Raw genomic sequence first — 20949 nt, 5'->3', positions numbered from 1 at the left:
CTTGTGATCCTCCCAGCCACACAATGGATTTAGGAATACTACGCTAGCTGCTTTACAGATGGGAAAACTGAAGCTTAGAGAGGGTAAGTGATTGATCCCAAGGTCACAGAGCCAGGCAGAGGTAGTGGAGATGTTTAAGCTGTGACTGTATGGTTACTCGTTCCCGTCTTAACCAAAATATCAGTTCCTTGTCCCTTCTCCTAAATGAGAGCACGTTATGCCAGAGGTTTATACAAGGTTGACTTCCAACCTTTAGAGATTTAGAGTCACTATTTCCATGCCACATGACATAGTTCATATTTCTTTTTCTAAGATAAATCAAGCGCTTAATAACAAGGCTTAATGTCTACCGCCAAGGGGTAACTGAAGGAGAAAACATCCCGTCTTTTTTTCAGAAATTAGTTATAAAGGGCATATGGAGGTTGTGAGGCAGTAGTCTGTGGTTTTTCAATTAATGCCACTGACCTCATTGGTCACAAAACCTGCTCTCAGTGAATAAAAAACAGACATTATGGCTCAGTAGGTACAGAGATACTGTATTGCATTTTGCTTTCTTGACTCAGTGATTTGTGGAATGTTTTTCTGACATTTCAGTTTGTCAGCATTTCCATTGAATTTTCAAATAACTGATTCTAACCTCTGTTTCACTTTCCAATCAGATCTAAGACCAAAATAACAGCAGTAACAAAAACATGAAAAAATACCATAGTTACCCACAGTAAGAAAGTATTATATGATTTTGGAAATATCTGTTTTATCATTGACTTAGCATTTGCTTAATTTTAATGCTTTACATAATTACTCTGATACTTTTCATTAAATAAGATTTAAAATTATTCAATTACAGATACACATATTATATCTATTATATCTATTATATATATATCATATCTATGTACAAATATAAAGTGCGTGTGTGTTTGTGTGTGTGTGCGTGTATAGTTCCCATTCCAGACAATTCTCCTACCTCCAGAACAATTTTGAGATCTTTTGAATCCTTCAGAGGAACTTTAATTGAGCTGTTTATTCTAGCCCACAGATTTAAATCTAAAGCCCTGAAGGACTTCAAAATGAACTGCTTTGGGTTAATTATACTTTGGAATTCAATTAAACTAATTTACTTTGCATAACAAAGTGTGCTCTTCATATTTCTTTTTTTTTAAAGTTTTTAAATTCTAGTTAGTTAACATACAATCTAATATTAATTTCAGGTGTACAATATAGTGATTCAGCACTTCATACAACACCCAGTGCTCATCACAACAAGTGTTCTCCTTAATCCCCATCACCTATTTTACCCATCCCCCCATTCACCTCCCCTCTGGTAACTAACTGTAAGTTTGTTCTCTAAGGTTAAGAGTCTGTTTCTTGGTTTACCTCCCTGGTTTTTACCTTTGCTTGTTTTGTTCCTTAAATTTCATTTATAAGTGATATCATATGACATTTGTCTTACTCTGACTTATTTCCCTTAGCTTAATACTCTCTAGCTCTATCCATGTTGTTGCAAATGGAAAGATTTAATTCTTTTTTATGGCAATGGACACGGGCTTTTTCCATAATTTGGCTATCATAGATAATGCTGCTATAAATTTTGGGGTGCATATATCCTTTCAAATTAATATTTTTATATTATTTGGGTAAATACCTAGTACTGCAATTGCTGGATAGTAGGGTAGTTCTGTTTTCAACTTTTGAGGAACCATGCTGTTTTCCAGAGTGGGTGCACCAGATAGCATTCTCACCAACAGTGCAAGGGGGTTCCCCTTTCTCGGTATCCTTGCCAACACCTGTTATTTCTTGTTTTGTTGATTTTAGCCATTCTGACAGGTGTGAGGTGGTGTCTCATTGTAGTTTTGATTTGCATTTCCCTGATGATGAATGATGTTGAGCATCTTTTCATGTGTCTGTTAGCCATCTGTAAGTCTCCTTTGGAGAAATGTCCGTTCATGTCTTCTGCCCATTTTTTAATTGGATTATTTGAGTGGTGAGTGTTACATGTTCTTTATATGATTCAAAAAGAAATACTGGGACGTTTTGGGATAATTTCAAAGGGCAGAACATTGTAAGTAGGTAGAAAAAATCTACCATAATTTTGCCACACAGAAGTCAACGCGGCTTTATTTTGAAATCTTCTAAAAGAAATTTATTATCCTAAATCTTTATTCCTTTAACAAGAGTTATTTCACTAGCCCATGCCTTTTGTACTGCTAAACTGCAGTGTCAATCTCCCCACATCTCTCCATCACTGTTGCTAGCCCAGCTGCCAAAGTATCAGCCTGAGCCCTTCTTATCTCCCTTCAATCTTTTTTCTGAGATGTCAGAAAAACATTCTACTTTTTCACACTGCACCCTTGCTCAAATTACTTCCATGGCGTCTACTGCTCTTGGGTGAAATGACTGTCTCAAAAGAACACCCAGAGGAAGTATGGAATATCAGAACAATAATTTGAAGATCTTTGACTTCTCAATGTTCTGATACTCGAGTGAGAAAAAGGTATTTGAAGATGCCTGTAATTGGCAGTAAATGCCAGATGTGAGTGCTTACTTAGATCTTTGAATGCAATGCCAAATGCCAAGTGTTTTGTTTCTAATAGCAAAACAAAAGTAATTAATTTTAGAAAAATATACATTACTTCCAGATTTATTTTAAATAATATCAGCCAGTGAGAGGCAAGTAACAGAGAACACTTAATATTAGAAAACAAGGTTCTAATACCACTGATATTCTTCATGGCCTTGGAATGAGATCTGGTTCTCACCCGACTAAGAAATCAAAAGATGGACCTCTTACACAGAGCAACATAGTTGTTGATTTTACATGAGTAGTGTTAGGAAAAAATCTTCCAAATATTTATGTTAAAAAAATGAAAAAATAATAAAAGTATATCTATTCTGACCTATAAATACGTATACTTAGAATACTGCACTAAGAATAATAACTTCCCCCTTGCGTGACATACAACAAATATCTGCTTCATCTGTGCTGTGAGGACTAATCTTGCAAATGATTTTACCAATGACTCCCAGTTGTCTCAGTTTGGCTTCAGGTTTCCAGATAAGTTGAGATGCTGAGCAAGATAAATTGCATTATGAGAAATGGAGATCTGGGATTTTGATGCTCTGGCCAGAATATAATGGAAATATTCCTGTGAATGAAAAGCTAAAACATTTTTTTTTCATTCTGGACAGCTCAGTCATCAAAATGTGATGTTTTACCTCACTCCAGAGAGAATTATTCTGATGCTTGACTTGCTTATTTTAATGTATTAATTTTTGACAACCCAAATGAGAGTCAGTATGAAAGAAAAACCTAGCAAAGTCATGAAGATTTGCCTTTGTATCAGCCAGGGTATCAATAGCAAACAGAAACTCAAATTGCAGTAATTTTGGATGGTTTAATAAAGTGACTGCCTGTGAAGGTTTAGATGGGGATTTAGGGAAAAACAGAAGGGGTAGTGGATCTGTTAACACCCACAGTCTGTAAAATATGAGGGGCAGAAGTAGCTACTGGGATCCAGAAGGAGAGAGTTTTCTAGGGAAGAAAGGTACTTTGAAAGGACAGTAAACTGAATGGACCAAGCCCAGAGGGAGCCTGGAGAAGGAAAAACTGACCTAGTCTCTCCTCGCATGGAGCTTCAGAGGAGCCCTCTACTGGCTGACCCAATAAGGAAATAAGGAGTAAGAGAGTCCATAGCTGTAACCCATACAGCCCAGCCTCCTGGGAAGAAAAGGGTCCATTAGGAGCGGCAAATGGAAGACATTTAGCCCAGACTTTCACTGTAGTTTATCTAGCATCTAGCACAAAGGCTGACACATGGTAAATCCTCCTAAAAATGCATCAAATGAAAGCATAGATGAATCACCCAGGGGCCTAAACTGAAAAGAGTCATGTATTTCATTTTTTTTCCTCATTGCTTTTGAGTTTTATGTTAATAGATCAAATAAAACATGATTTTAAGAGTTTGATAAAAATTTCTAATCCTATTCTTTTAATCTACCTTTATACATCTGTTTGTATTTCTCCATTGGCATTCAGTATATTTTACCTTGTACAAAAACTGAATAGCATCAGCCATCAAATTGTAAGCTTTCTTCCTAAGGGAACACACACACACACACACACACACACACACACACACACACACACACTTTGGGTGCTCTGCAGTGTCTAGCACAGGGCTGTGAACGTATTTACTTTGAATAAAGGCTTGTCGAAGGATTTGTAATTGTATAAATTCAAATATAAGGACTATGGTCATACTGTATAATTTTTAATTTCCTGCATTTAATTTTCTACCATTCATTTTTTCTAAAATTCACTGATCATCCACTTTGCATCTAGCACATAGATTTCAATGAAGAGTAAGCAAGGTCTCTGTCCTCCTACGGCTTACATTGGGATAGGAGAGAAATATAAACCAGCAATCATTCTATGATTCAGTGTGCTAAGGAGAGTTACAAAATGGTACTTATGCTGGTGAAGAACAAGGGTGGTGAACAGTAGAAGAGGGAGGGTAGTCCAAAGCAGCAATATCCTACACACAGACACAATAGATTGCAGAGGAATGAAATCAGGCTATATTAGAAAAGGTTTTCTGAAAGCAGTATGCATTTCCTTACATTCAGCTTGACTTTCTATAATGTAATTATTCTCCATTAATATTTAATTTTTTTTAAATGTTTATTTTTGAAAGAGAGAGAGAGCCAGCATGTGTCCAAGTGGCAGGGGGGAGAGAGAGAGAGAGAGAGACAGAATCTGAAACAGGCTCCAGGCTCTAAGCTGTCAGCACAGCCTGGGGCGGGGCTCAAACTCTGAACAGTGAGATCATGACCTGAGACAAAGTCAGACGCTTAACTGACTGAGCCACCCAGTCGCCCCATTCCCAATTAATATTTAAAAGGTATCCTGGATACTGAGCATGCCCAGTAACTGCAACCAGAATGAGGGGAAACTGAAAAGTGGAGGAAGAAGTTAGAAGTTTGGGGATATAGTTTGTTGCTGACATGAAAGATTTAGTCATACTAAAATGAAAAGTAAGGAACCTGAAGTAAACTCAGTTATTCAAACTCAAGAGAAGAAAGCATTGGCTGTAGGAAATAAGAATACATTCTGATTTCTTTTCTGATTAAAATAAGTATGAGATAGGGGCACCTGGGGTGGCTTAGTTGGTTGAGCATCTAACTTTGGCTCAGGTCCAATTTTTATCTCATGATTCCTGAGTTCGAGCCTCATATCAGGTTCACTGCTGTCAGCACAGAGCCCACTTCAGATCCTCTGTCCCCTTCTCTCTCTGCTGCCTACCTCCCACTTGTACTCTGCCTCTCTCTCAAAAATAAACTTAAAAAAATAAGTATGAGATAGTAGCAAGGGCGTTGTCTCTACCACTTATCTACATGACTTTTGCAAATTTCTTATTTGTGACTCCATTTTATTATTTAGTTGAGAGAGAGAGAGAGAGAGAGAGAGCAAGCATGAGTGGGGGTGGGACAGAGAGAGAAAGAGAGAATTCCAAGCAGGCTCTGCACTGCCAGAGCCCAGCTCTGCCAACACGGTGGAGGAGGTGGGGTGGGGGGAGGGGCTCAACTCGGGGCTTGAGTTGAGATCATGTCCAGAGCCAAAACCAAGAGTCAGATTCTTAACCAACTGAGCCACCCAGGTGCCCCATGTGACTCCATTTCTTAATCTGAGAGGTATGGATTCTGTTACTGGCCTCACAGGATTATTGGGAGGAACTGCATAGTTGTAGACAACTTACTTGCTACAAAGTATTGCTCAGCATTACAGTAACCTTGTCTGACACCTGCCATTTCTACTTTGGGAAAGGATTCAACAAACTCGGAACCGTATCACATCACCACTCCTATTACAGTTATTTGTGTACAACTTTTTGACTGGACTGAAGAGCCTCATCCAGCTTTAAATGTTATCAGACCAACTGCAACATTTGAAGAGCCAAATATCATAAATTCTCCATTTTCCCCTGCACTGCTAAAACATTCTAATGTCTTGGAAAGCAGTGCTAGCTAGTTAAATTTCACTGTTCCAGGGATAAAACAGTGACATAAATCTTTTGGATGGGATTCTGGATCTCTGGTTACCTCTGAAAGGCTTATCAGCTAAAATGAGAAACCACTTCTGGCTGTGCTTTCCAATCAGTATTAAACTGAAGATAACCAACTGGATTTTAATATTACTTCCCCATGTAAGCTGAGAATATTCCTTGGTGTTTTCACCCATTGGTGACATGCAGTAAGTCATTTCTTTATTTTGATGTCAGTTCTTTTGTCATGTAAATATTATTAATGTAAGTTCTCCTATATTTCTGAAAAGAAGAGATCCTTGGGGTGCTTGGGTGGCTCCCTCAGTTGAATGTCCGACTTCAGCTCAGGTCATGATCCCACAGTTTTTGAGTTTGAACCCCGCATCGGGTCTGTGCTGACAGCTCAGAGCCTGGAGCCTGTTTCGGATTCTGTGTCTCCCCCTCTCTCTAACCCCTCTCCTGCTCGCACCTGTCTCTTTCTCTCTCTCAAAACTAAATAAACACTAAAAAAAATTTAAGAAGAGATCTTTTCTACAGTGAGCAATATCAGAAGGGTTTTTTTCTACTTATGGACATAACTTCTATAGTTTTAGAACCTAATTGGAGATAAGTATTGCTTTATACATAATGTGTATAGTAAAGTATATTCACAGATTCCAAATGTGAATCAGTGGTGATCTGATTTCCATTTCAAATTAAAATACGTTATTCTTTCCTTTAGTAGGAAACAGGTCATTAAAATGACCAAAAGTATCTGATTTTTTTAAATAAGCAAGGACTCAAAGATATTGCTCATAAAAAATTAGTAAGAGGACAGATCATAGAATAAAACATTTTATCTCATAATTTTAATTCACATACTCATTAAATATATACATATATTTAATTACATATGTATTTCTTTATGAGTCAGTTGTAACTTAGACATAAATATCCCTTTGTCTGTAAAGCTTTTGAGATTCAGATTCCTCAAGCTCTTATAAAAGCTCAGATAAGGAAACAATATGACACAGAGTAGCTCAGCAATTAATCATTCTGTACCTCATTCCAAATTGTGTTATCCACTGAAAAAAATTCTACTTATTACGTTAAACTTTTATACATTTTCCACTGTCTGCTACTCCATGAAATATTCAAAAAGCCCTTGATATAATGAAATAGCAGTTAGAAAAGTTTTTTAATGAATATTATAATCAAGATGAAGAAAATTTTGTACCAGCTTCTAACAATATAATACATCCCTGAAAAACAACAACAAAAGTATAATTTTTAAAGCTAACTACCCAATCTAAACTATTGGATTAGCTGTAAGGAAGAATAGATGATAATTATTAGAAATGTTAAAATAATTTTTAATATTATTACACAAAACCTACAGTATTTCTGTATATTTTAATGGTGTAGAGAAATCTAAGATGTCTTCAACTAGAATTATTGATCCAAAATACGTGGTGATGTGAATTTTGTTATAAAAGCAAAATAAACATTTTTTTCCTAATAAAAATAAACTCTGGATATTCTTGACACAGTGGGGTTTTTAAGAGCACACATATATACTTTTCTGGACAGTTTGTATATCCAGAATACCCTCTCTTAGTACCACCTCATGACTCAGTTTACCCACTGGACTTTCTACTTTTCCTGTCTTCTCAAGTCTAAACATTCCTTCCTCTAGGGTGCCAGGGTGGCTCAGTCAGTGAAGCATTCAAATCTTGATTTCAGCTCAAATCATGATCTCACAGGCTTGTGGGATCGTGCTCTATATCAGATTCTGCCCTGACAGCATAGAGGCTACTTGGGATTCTCTATCTGCCCCCTCCCTGCTTTTACTCTTTCTCTCTCAAAACAAACAAACTTAAAAAAAACTTTTCCTTCTTCTGACATGAACTGTGTTACAACACTTACCAGTTTTCGGTCTAATAAGAGCAGGGTGTCCCAATCTTGGCATTACTGCGATTTGGAGACAGAGAAATATGTGCACCATAAGGTATTTAACAACTTTCCATGTCTCCACTCACTAGATACCAGTAACATGACCACCACTCCCAGATGTGCAATCAAAACTCTCAGGATATTGCCAAATGCCCTTAGGGGAACAAAATTACCTTATTTGTTACCTTATTTCCTGCTGAGGAACTGCCTTATTAAAGCAACGGTGTATGTAACCTCATGTTCAGTTTTGAATATATGACTCAATGTAGGAAACTTCATTCAGAGGTGATACTCAGTAAATATTTATAAAGTGAATGCAGAATAAGATGGTGTTTTATTACTGCAGTTCATAGCTAGAATAATAAATATGTTATTCTTATAAAAGGAACTATCAGTTTTACTTGAGGACTTAATACTTCTATATCCGTCTTGGACTGGTTTATTTCCATATTTGGAACAGAAAGAAAAAATAAGATTTTTCCAAATAGATTATTCTCACTTGAACTCTGTGGTTCCCAAATTCCTAATGGGACTCAATCCCTAGCAGGTTTTTATTTTTTTCTCTTTTTTACTGCTGGGAGAAAGATGATATCTAAATTTATTCCAAAACAAAGAAATCAAGGCGAAAATGGGAGAGAAAGGAGCAAAGAAAAAAAAAAAAACCAGAAGGAAAAATACATGAGCAAGAAAGATACAGTATGTTTTTCTACACTTATAATCTATTTATGAAAAAATTGAATTAAAATAAATAATTTTACGGGTGTCTGGGTTGCTCATTCGGTTAAATGTCCAGTTCTGGATTTTCGCTCAGGTTGTGATCTCATGGTTTGTGAGTTTGAACCCCACATCTAGCTCTGTGCTGACAGGGCAGAGACTACTTGGGATTCTCTCTCTCTCTCTCTCTCTCTCTCTCTCTCTGCCCCTGCTCATGCTCGTTTTCTCTCTCTTTCAAAATAAATAAGAAAAAAAAAGAAACAATTTTGGTTTTGACATTTTTTTTGACTTTCCTATTTCTGTAAATAATTTTGAAGCACAGGCAAAACGAAGTATGCTGTCAGTCAGATATCAGAGAGAAAAGCTGGCTAACCACCACCAGGTCAAGGAAGAGCAAACTGCCAGCCCCTCAGAAGTCCTTAGTCCCTACTCCCCAGAGAGAGCTGCTCTCTTGACTTCACATAAGTCCTTTCCTTGCTATGTGTTGTCATTATACTGTGTATTCCTGAACACTAAAGTTTTTGGAATTTTTATAAATTTACTCATGCAATATATATTCCTTAGTTATCTGGTTGCTTTTATTGAACATTTTGTTTCTCCTTATTCATCCATGTTGTGTGTTATGGCTGTATAGGTTTTCACTGCATGAATATGCCACAATTTATTTTACTGTTCAACTGTTAATGGACAGGTTTTGTTTTGTTTTGTTTTGTTTTTCCTGTGAATTTTCTTATATGTGTCTCTTTTGGTGCACATGCATACAGATATCTTTCAGATTTGTGCCTACGAGTTGAATTGCTATGTCATAGGGAAGGCAAATCTTCAACCTTAGTAAATGATACCAAACTCCTGGGGCACCTAGGTGGCTCAGTCGACTAAGCATCCAACTTTGGCTCAGGTCATGATTTTGCTGTTCTTGAGTTCGAGCCCCGCATCGGGCTCTGTGCTGACTGCTCAGAGCCTGGAGCCTGTTTCAGATTCTGTGTCTCCCTCTATGTCCTTCTGCCACTCTCCCACTCATACTCTGTCTCTGTCTCTCTCTCTCAAAAATAAATAAACATTAAAAAAATAAAAAAAATACCAAACTCTTTTCCAGTTTATAGTCACACCAAAATTGATATACATGGGTAACTTTGTGTGCTGTGACATCTATGCTGGAAGATGGGCTATGTGCCTACAAAAGCAAAGGTTTCATACACACAAATTTTCTGGGAACAAAACTGCAACACTATATGATGCATTAAAATTACATTCATATTTATAAGGTTCAGAAAATCTTGAGGGATGATGGATTCAAGGGAATAATGTTTTGGATATTTCTTTATCTCTTGACAATCCTTCATGGGCTCAACTCTTTTTTCCTTTCTCGAATTATCCCAAGATATAACCTGGGTTAGCATAGTACATTAAAAGGAGTATTTGTAGCATTTAATTGAACACTATCAGAAACCACCGTGTTAAAGACAAGCGAAGGACCTACCTAACACCTACCTTGGTACTACAGGCAAAGCACCCACCTTTGATGTAGTTCAAAAAGTTCAAAAACCCATTAAGAAACACATAGAAATCTGGAGCATTTTCATCACAGGAACAAAAAAAGAAGCTATACTTTCTTAGGATCCCTCATGAATGAAGACAGTGTCCTCATATTCATTTTTATTATTTCTGTGGTACAATTTGCTATGTTCTAGAGTTTGAGCCCGCATTTGGCTTTTTGTGACTCATACTGACATTTTCAATAATCTCTCATAAATGCCTGATCTTAAATGCATATAATTACTAAAATACAATAAATCACAAAGCAACTTGAAAGAAAGGCTGCTTAGGAGGTGGAAGTTGGCCACATGAAACAGACCTAAGTTTCCAATAAAATTCTTACCTCTTGGTCCATTTTAAAGTAAAAGTTAAAATTTCTCTCAGATAAAGTTAGAGTAAAATGAGATTTTCCTTCCTGAAACCCCAGAACACGAGATTTTACATTTAAAGTCAAGATTTGGGGAGTTACCATCATAATTTGGAAGTTACCGAGAGCAGCAAACACTACATCTATCTACTGAATTGAAAAGACTATCACAGCCATGGGTATTCAAAACTAAGTTTTACTAAATTGTATGATGTCAGAATCACCAACAACAGTCAACCACTCCATACAGTTTTAGTATTAAGCACATCCTAGTATTACTGAAATATAAAATTATGAATCATGAAGGCTAAAGCATGTTGATAATTTTCTATTAAACATAATCCTCAATTCTTATTGCTGGTTTAATTTATAGTAGTAAAAACTATTAATACTATTTATAATAATTTATAATAATTTTTATGTTGAATTTTAGTTGTGTTCAGCCTACTTTATTCTCACATACAATTTGTTACTTACTCTGTGAGGTCTGAGTGTCTATGAATTTCTTTATCAAGGCATCAGTTGTCTGGGTATAAAGACTGAGAGCATATCTCAGAGACTGAAGATCTGGGCTTTTCTCCAAGAAATTCTTTTTCAGGCCATTTCCTCCTGCATGAAAGTATTGCTAAAAAGAAAAAATAAATATAACGTAAGCAGAAGGATTTAGAAAAAAGTATTCATGGAAGGATTTTTTTTTTTGGCTGTAATAGTGATGCTCAAATGGAATAATACTGTATGATCAATGTAAAATATCAACAAAGGGATAGTCCTACCACTTTCCCATTGCTAAGGATTAACCCTGTAATTCAGATTCCCTCAATATCTCTGAACAGTTGCTTTATATCACAGACCCCAGATCCTTGAAGCTTAAGATTTTTCCTCTCATTCAAAACTTGAGGTAAGCATATGGGATCATGAATATACACTGATCAGAAGGCTTATATAATGACAGGTTGAGATGACAGTTGTCAACTTGGTTATTAGTTGGTTTCCAGGACATAAAAAAAATATCCAAGGTTGTCAAAATTTCACAAAGAGGGTAGTACCTGGTCACATATTTTCCAGATACTAGTTTGTGATTCTAGACCAGGTGTCCACTGCTCTATCTTCCTTTGCTCTAAACACACAATAGTGCAAATACAGTCTGACCTGAGGATGCAGAGTGGTCTTCAAGGTCCCCTGAACCTTGTGTTTGATAAATGTAATATAACATCCAATAAACTCAAACTACTACGAATCTATAGCTAAGATAATAGAAGAGATATATGCTCTTGAAGAATAAATATAGTCATTGAGGGATGTTAGCATTTTTCATACTGCAAATATTATGTGCAGAAATCACTTTGGAAGGCAGAATATATACAAATATGTGATAGAACTAAGGATATTTTTTTCCTACCCATTTATAGATGATAACATATTTACAGTGAACTGTTAAGGTTAGATAAATAGTTCTCTCTCCCTGTACGGACAGTGCTAAACTATACACTCACTGCAACCTGACTTGCTTTGATCTATGATTCTCACAGAATGACATATTTTTGAGAAAGATCAACAAATGATTCTGATACTCTCTCCTAAATGGGTATGTGTCATCTCTTTATCCCAATCTTCACACATTTCTGAGGTAAAACAATTCAATTAAATGAAAAATCATAATTATCTTAGTTTTCTCCCTTATTTGAGGGGGATGGAGAAAAGTATTCTGGGCATTTGTAGGCAGCTGAGTGCACTTTCAAAGAGTGTGATGAAGAGAAGATTTAGGGCATAAGCCAGAGAAAGTAGGCAATGGGAGTAGAATTTAAAGAAAGATTGCTTCCACTGCAGATACTGTCCCTCCCCAGGGAGAAAAATTTATAGCCACTTAAAACTGCATTTACTGATTCTAGCTGGGTGTGTTGTAAAAACCCAAGCTGTGCCAAAAGCCACCTATGTTCATGTAAAGGAGGTACAGAAAAGTGACAAAAGCCTTTTCCTTTTAAGAGATGATGAGATACAATACTTAAAATCATCCTAACCCTTAATCTTCCTATAAAAATGTTAAAATGGGGCATCTGGGTGGTCAGTTGGTTGAGCATCCAACTTTGGTCATGATCTCATGGTTTGTGAGTTCAAGCCCCACATTGGGCTGGCTGCTGTCAGTGCAGAGCCTGCTTCAGATCCTCTGTCCCCCCATCTCTCTGCCCCTCCCCTGCTGTGCTCTTTCAAAAATAAAAATTAAAAAAAAACTTTTAAAAATGTTAAAATACTTTCCCATGCAGAAAGTATTTATTGAGGATTATGAGTCCAGAATTATTTCAGGTGCCTTGATGGATCAAAAATTGTGATCGTTCCTTATTTCAGGAAATATGATATTTAAGGTAGAAAATATTAAATGGATGTATTGAGAAGGGAAGGTTCAGCTTGGATTTGACTATTTCCTCAGAGCAGTGGAGGGGTGCTCTCTGGAGTTGTATTTATATAATGAAGCAAAGAGCCATCATATGAAACAACTCACCCTCAATGTAAAGAGCAGTTGGATAAATGGAACCAAGAATAGGCAAGCTCTCTGGGAATGTGGGGAACACATTCTGCTTCTCAGACTTTTTCAGACAAGCCTCATAGTTACCAAACCTGAGCACAAGTGCCAGGAGATTATGATAAAAAGAAAAGCAAGGAGTACCATCTGAAATGATGTTTTGTCACCTCTTGGGACTATTGAGAGTTATCAGGAAAAATTGTGAAAGACTTTGAACTGGACAAAAAGATCAGTAGGTGTTCTACCTCGTGTACCCATCGGGTTATCTATGCTTTTCATTGTCTTTGAGCTATTTAAAACTCTGTAAATGATAGAAAATGGATAATCATGTAAATGACTCTTGTCCATCGAAATGCAAATTAATTATTTCTGGTGGGATGCAACTGATTATTGTTCTGTGAATAGACCCTCTTAGCCTCTATTTGTAAATTGATTCCAGCCTTCCTTATTGCTCATCCTGTGGTTCTTGGAATTCTCCTATAAGCTAGTTGTAAGATCTGACTGGTTCCCCCATTAATGATAAGTCAAATAACATGTTTGACAAGTTTTATTTATTTATCTATTTATTTATTTATTGTGCGTGAATGTCCCAATTTTTTTTTAATTTTATTTATTTTGGGAGAAAGAGGTAGCGAGAGTCGGGGAGGGGCAGTGAGAGGGGGAGAGAGTGAATCTCAAGCAGGCTCCACACTGACAGCATAGAGCCAGACACAGGGCTCAAATTCACAAAACTGAGATCATGACCTGAGCTGAAACCAAGAGTCTGATGCTTAACTGACTGAGCCACCCAGGTGCCCCCACAATCCTCTGTTTTAAAAACTTCTTTGTGTATAGAAGGCAGTGTGGTGACAGCATTCACAAGGGTGGCCATAGTTTTCACACTGACAGTTTGTGAGGACAGAACTATGGGCTTGCACTGACAGTATCGGTGGTGTTTGCCTTCCTGCCTGCTCTCTCTGCTTCTATCCCTTAAATACTTATTAAACTTGTATCATAAACCAGACCTTGTGCTGAACGCCAAGGATAGAAAGCAGTAGAGGTACAGAAGTTGTTCTTAAAGGGATGATAGTTTAGTAGGAAATGTAACCAAACTGTCAATGAATGACTCCTATAATGTTACAGATGTAAGAAAAATAATTTGAAAATACAGATAGTGGAGGTAGCAATCATTTCCATTGGGGAAGGAGTCAGGAAAGGTTTCCATAGAGGTGACATCTTTGGTGTTTGTCAGTCTTTTAGCACTGCCATTTGTATATTCAACAACAACTAGATCATTCATTACGGTGGAGGAGAGAAAAAGGACAATCCCATTTATTTTAGATAACCAAGGGAAACCATGGCAATCCCAGTATTACTTAAGAGGAAATGAAATAATAGTTCTCATAATACAGTTCCTTGGTATCGTTTAAAATACACTGGTTGCTACTGTTAATCTGTTCTCATCCTTAAACTTGTGCTGCCTGCGAGCAACATGTTGCCACTAGGCAGTAGAGGGCCTGGAGAACTTGAGATGACATTGCACCCTTAAAGATTCACAATGCTCATCAACGTGTGAAAGGCTCTGAGACCCACTGTGGTAAGGAAATCTGCTTGATCTTTCATTAATGTACCTGCCTTTTAAAATTATTTGGCTTTAGGACACCTATCACACAGGGCATCTATTAACACTCATGGGGACTGATATGTGCCATGGGATATGATTTAGGGAACCCTAGGAGAGAATCAGGTGACTAGACTTCATAGAATGCAAGATATTTCTAAGGGTCTAGAAGGCTTCATAGAAGAAGGGAAGTCTGAAGAGTTAGGCTCTGAAGGCATAGATTGTGTATTTGTTCTTTTTCTTTTTTAATGTTTATTTTTGAGAGAGAGAGAGTATGCACATGCAAGTTGGGGAGAAGCAAGAGAGGGAGAAAGAGAGAGAAACCCAAGCAGACTCTGGAATGTCAGCACAGAGCCCATGCAGGGCTCGAACTCACCAACCATGAGATCATGGACCTGAGTCAATATCAAGGATTGCACACTTGACTGACTGAGCCACTCAGGCTCCCCTACTGTGTCCTTTTTCTTGGCCCCCTCATAATTGTATAGGAAGACATGTTTTTAGCATGAATACATTATCTTGTAGGCCTCTGGGACATGGGGAACTAACCATGAAACGAAAACATAAACAAGGAATGAGTTTGTTCCTGCCTAAGGGTCCCCTAGAGTTTTTGGTTATGATACTGAACTGACTTGACTTCCTCCTTTGTAGACATAGGGTGTTATGAGTCATTCTTTTAAAGGCTCTAGCAGGATTGTAAGGAAACAGTACAAGGTGTGTAAGGGCAGAAATGATGCTTTTGTCTTTTGAGTGCATGGTATAATAAGAGATGTTGCAAGACAAACCCTGGACAGAAGGTAGCAATTTTAGGAGAAAAAACAAGTTGCTTCTATTCAGTGAGTACAGATAAATAACACATGCCACAGGCTCCTAACTCAAAGGGCAGAGGAAATGATTTTTATGGTTATGCAAATGCAAACTCAATGAAAATACTACTTTATAGAAGCCTTTCACAGAGTGTTCAGAACCTGGGTGACTGCTCCTGAGAACATGGGTCTGTTTATCTCACTGGCACAGATAATAAGAAAGGGAGCTGCAATTATTGCATACACCTTGGCATCTGGAGATTTCACATTCAGTTTGACTCTGTGAGAGCTCCTGGAAGAAGCAGGAAAAGTAGAGTTTGGGTTTTGCTGAGGCTTGGGTTTGAAGGATATAAAAATGAGGCTGATGTGTGGGAGTGAATGTCTTAGTTATTAAACAAACTCCACTATCCACAGCTCAGTGCAGCTTAGTTGACCTCCCTTCATTATAGTAAGCATTTTTTTGGGGGTGGGGGGTGGGATTATATGCTAGAGAAGAATTTGTGTATATGGGGTTTTAAAGCCTGCTAGATGTTTCCCTTATGCATGTAAAAAGTAGATTTTTCTCCACTGGTTCTAAACAAAGAAAAAATGGGGACTCAGCTTCATGTTGTTCCTCTGCAACCAGTGGTATAAACAAAGAACCTCCAGCTTAATCTATTCAGACGTTTACTTAGAATAATATGAATTCGCAGAAAATAATTGGCAAAAGTAAGTTGGGACAGGTTATTTTCTCCTCCTTCAAGAAAGGGATTTTTAATTAGAGAGCTGAGGACAGATGGCTATTCACAGTTGTGAAGGATAAGGATGTCAGCTGGATGTCATTCTCTCTACCCTTGGCCCTGTCCTGGCTGATATTTTCACCATGGACTTGGACAAAAGCAGAAAGCATGCTTTTAAAATGTACAGTTCAGCCAGGCTTGATGTTATTGCTTCAAATGACAGGAAGTGGTTTCAGAAAGGTCTTGGCAGCCTGGAATCGTGGTTCAACATTTACAGGATGGGCTGAAAAAAAAATAAAAAAGGAAAAGACCTATATTTATAATAAAAAGTTTACTGCAAAGTATGGAATGGGGGTGATCTGGCTTTAATACCAGTAAAATTTCAGACGAGATTGGGTGTGTTCAGGGTGGTATGGCTGTAGACAATACCAGTAAAATTTTAAAAGCCATAAAGCTTTATTTTCTTTCAGGTTTAACATGATTTAATAAGTGATGGGGCAGCTATCAAAGATAATGAATTCTGATCATGCATTAATATAGATAGACCGATCAAGACAAAGGCTGTGATAGAGCAACAGCATTCTCTGCTTATTAGAACATATTTGAAATATTGGGGTCATTATAAATTTATCCCTAGGCCTCATCATTTATAAGAAATATGAAAAAGTGGAGGGCATCCAAAGGTGGTAGACTGCCAGAATTTTGTAAGGTCCAGAAGGCATGTCATTTAATAAATGGCTGTTGAGGGGCGCCTGGGTGGCTCAGTCGGTTAAGCGTCCGACTTCAGCTCAGGTCATGATCTCGCGGTCCGTGAGTTCAAGCCCCGCGTCAGGCTCTGTGCTGACAGCTCAGAGCCTGGAGCCTGTTTTGGATTCTGTGTCTCCCTCTATCTGATTCTCCCCCGTTCATGCTCTGTCTCTCTCTGTCTCAAAAATAAATAAACGTTAAAAAAAATTAAAAAATAATAAATGGCTGTTGATAAATCGGGGAGACATGACAGTTTCCTTCAGTGTATGAGAGGCTATCAAATGGAAAAGGAAGTAGAAATAAGGACAGAAGGACCAATGTAGAGCTAAAAGTACTAAACAGTTATTGGCTTGATAACTTTTTAATAATAAGTGTATCTTAAAAATTGAAGCTGCTACCTGTGAGTGAGGTCCCATCACTGGCCATTAAGTGGTGGCCATTTGACTATGAGCCAACAACATTGTAGATGACATCTATATGAGTAGGGAAGGAGATGTTGGATTCTGTTTCTATTCTGAGATTTTAGGATCTTTTCCACCTCTTTGACTCTCTGCTTTTTACTTTAAAATGTGTGAGAAAATGTAAATTCATCATTTTTCCTCTTTGCAGTGTACTCCATGCATAGATTATGTAATCTCAGAGAGTATCATTTTTTCCTTTGTTGAATGGGAGCAGAAACATGCACCCTGCCTGACTGTGGTATTGTAGGGATGAAATGAATTTTTCAATCTGGAAGAGATTTGTGAACTGTGGAGTTCTTTTTACTTAGAAGAAGACATGCTTAATTAGCAGAATAACTCCTGAAACTTGAGCCTTGCTTTGTTTCCTAAGCACCAGCCCCTCATACCTGCATTTACTAGATATTTATTTCTATGCTCCTGCTACCATATCTAACTTCATTGTGGCAGTAGAAAAACAGCCCTCCTGCCTGATTTTTTTTTTCCCCAGTGGAACCATGCTTTCTCATCCTCTGGGCTGAGTCAACTGTTGCCAAGTTCCAGTGAGTCTCCCCTTCAAGTGTCAATCATATCCATCTTTCACTTCTACTCCTAAGGCTAGTACCCTATCGATAGCCATCATCATTTTATGCATTAAATAACTGTAAATGATCTCTGTGACTAAATCTTGAACTATTCCATGCATTTTGCACATTTCTGTAAGATTTCCATTGCTAAAATGCCATATCTAGAATGCCATATATTTATGAAATCATCAATGGCTCTTTTATAGAATACACTGAAGGTGCAGAAGCATCTCTGTTCTTTCAATGCAAACATTTCCTGAATCCTCATTTTACATGGCTTTACTATCCAAACCTCCAGTTATATCTAGACCAGTCCCATAGCATAGTTCAGTCACTGACAGCCAGTCCTCTGGTCTTGTGCCTTTCCATGATGAAGTCCCTTTCCTCTGATTATGTGCAAGTCATGAATCTTCCTTCAGGGAAAACTACTGTCTTTCCAATCCAGCCCGTGGACTCCCATCTGTCCTTCAAGATCCTCCTCCAGCTTTTCCTGATCCCCTGAGCTCACACTCGTTGCTCCCTCTTCTCAATCCTTACCACTTTTTAATCTGGGCCCCTCAATTGGCATCTGTATCATCTGTTACATATCTTACACTGTTTTTTCTTTTTTCTTTCTTTCTTTCTTTCTTTCTTTCTTTCTTTCTTTCTTTCATATTTTAATTTGCATCCAAGTTAGTTACCATATAGTGCAACAATGATTTCAGGAGTACATTCCTTAATGTCCCTTACCCATTTAGCCCATCCCCCTCCCACAACCCCTCCAGCAACCCTCTGTTTGTTCTCCATATTTAAGAGTCTCTTCTGTTTTGTCCCCCTCCCTGTTTTTATATTATTTTGCTTCCTTTCCCTTGTGTCATCTGTTCTGTGTCTTAAAGTCCTCATATTAGTGAAGTCATATATTTGTCTTTCTCTAATTTCACTTAGCATAGTACCCTCTAGTTCCACCCGCATAGTTACAAATGGCAAGATTTCATTCTTTTTGATTGCCGAGTAATACTCCATTGTATATATCCACATCTTCTTTATCCACTCATCCATCACTGGACATTTGGGCTCTTTCCATACTTTGGCTATTGTTGATAGTGCTGCTATAAACATTGCGGTGCATGTGTCCCTTCGAAACAGCACACCTGTATCCCTTGGATAAATACCTAGTAGTGCAATTGCTGTTTTCTTATCAGTTAACATGTATCATTATTTAATTTTTAATGTACTTGAAAAGAAACTCCTTGAAAAGAAAATGACAACAACAACAAAAAGCAGCACTGCTTCCCAGAGGGGAGTCTCAGGGAACACTCAAGAATCTTATGGGGTTTGTGCCCTTATAGAGAAAAGATGCTGAACATAGAAAACCATAAGGCCAGAGGGTAAAGCCATAAGGACTTGGACCATTGCTTGGAGCAGAGAGTCAGATTTAATACTTAGTTTCATTGAGAGAGAATGAAGGGCCTATTAAGGAAGGAGGAAAAAAAAAAACAATTGTAGTAGAATATGTGAGAACTTGAGTAAAACAGCAGAAAGAGGCTCATCCAAAATAAACCAGTTTTCAGGTGATTTGATAGTCACATTTATAAGGAACTTTCTATATGGCAGGAGATATTTTAATTGTTTTCCATGTGATAACTCATTTAATTTGCTGACAATAATTTCTTCAGCCCTATTATTTTTCCCATTGGAGTGGACAGTGATTTACACACTGCAGTTTTTTCTCTCTTAATTACTTACTGTCCTGATACTCTGATCATAGCCAGTGATATAATTCCTCAGGTGGTTCCAAATATTTTATTTAAATTTGTATTTACATCCATATTCTGATATTTGCAAAGGCTTCCACCTTAATACAGTAATGGGATTTAGTAATTTAAGGGTGGGTGGGGAGGAAAACTATTATTCCATCTGAATGGAGATTGAAAGAGCTATGTGTAAATATCATTTTCTTATATTAAAGAAAAACCAGATAGATTTTGTTCTGTTTATAATATTCTTCATAAAACTACAAAACATAAAGCACTGAAGACCTGGTTGTTATTTCTGAGAAAAAAAAATAGTACTGCTGAAATTAAATCAGGATAAATACTGTCTGTACCCTTAACAAGCCATTCCTTTTATAAGCCCAGTAAAAATTCTCAATTCCTCTAATTCATTAAATTTGTCATATAATTTGAAGATTTTTTATGATCTATTTTTACTGACTGATGGGAACATGCTAATGTTTCTTTACAAGTTTGCAGGAAGAATTTTCTTCCTGGTTTCATACACTATTTTGATAGCACTTACCCATCATCACATATTTTTGGAAAATCCATGCAGACAATTCATTTTGCAAACTCAGATATAATCTGCCTTTAACAACTAAGATTTATTTCTTTTTTAAGGAATTATTTGATAGATATTTTAGAAATTATTTTCTACCACAACTGGAGTCCTCGTGTATACATCAGATCAGAATATGCTACTCTTTCCCATTTACCTTGATGTAAGCGTCAGCATTTTGGCTCCCATCCAGTGTTCCTCTTTTTTTCCCTACAGTACTCAACCAGTCATGATCTGTTCCTCTACACTGGACTATTTGAAGTTCTCAGACTGATTCACCCCTTCTCGCATTCCATTCAAGCTTTTCTCTAGGCCTGCAATGACTTTCCCCCTTGCTTTGCCCCATTTCAGCCTCTCAACCCCAAAGCTTCCCTCTCTTTCCCCTAGTGAGTCACAGAGAATATATTACCCTGTCTGCAGTCCCCAGCACTTTGTCCACACCTCTTATTTGATCAATTGTAGAGGCTGGTGTTCTTAAGTCTAGAGCAAGATCTCTCCTTGGTTTAGCCTCCTCCTTGCTTACCATATTTCCTACATACAAGTAAGCTCTCAAGTAATGATTTTTGAATTCCAATAGTCCAAACTAGGTAAGTGATTTTGTACTTCTCATGAGCAGCTGAATTTTAAATAAT

At 37.4% G+C, this 20949-nt stretch overlaps 1 protein-coding gene across 1 annotated transcript in view; it reads right to left on the bottom strand.

Moving 5' to 3' along the window:
* Nucleotides 1–20949, bottom strand: part of LOC125910388 (protein unc-13 homolog C) — a 339112-nt gene that overhangs the window by 47574 nt on the left and 270589 nt on the right. The window contains exon 23 of the mRNA XM_049614136.1: nucleotides 11068–11215. Coding sequence (XP_049470093.1) covers nucleotides 11068–11215 — 148 coding nt within the window. The remainder of the gene's footprint in view (nucleotides 1–11067; nucleotides 11216–20949) is intronic.

Source organism: Panthera uncia (genome assembly GCF_023721935.1).
Source record: "Panthera uncia isolate 11264 chromosome B3 unlocalized genomic scaffold, Puncia_PCG_1.0 HiC_scaffold_1, whole genome shotgun sequence".
Taxonomy (NCBI): domain Eukaryota; kingdom Metazoa; phylum Chordata; class Mammalia; order Carnivora; family Felidae; genus Panthera; species Panthera uncia.
This window is presented reverse-complemented; position numbering and strand designations above follow the sequence as displayed.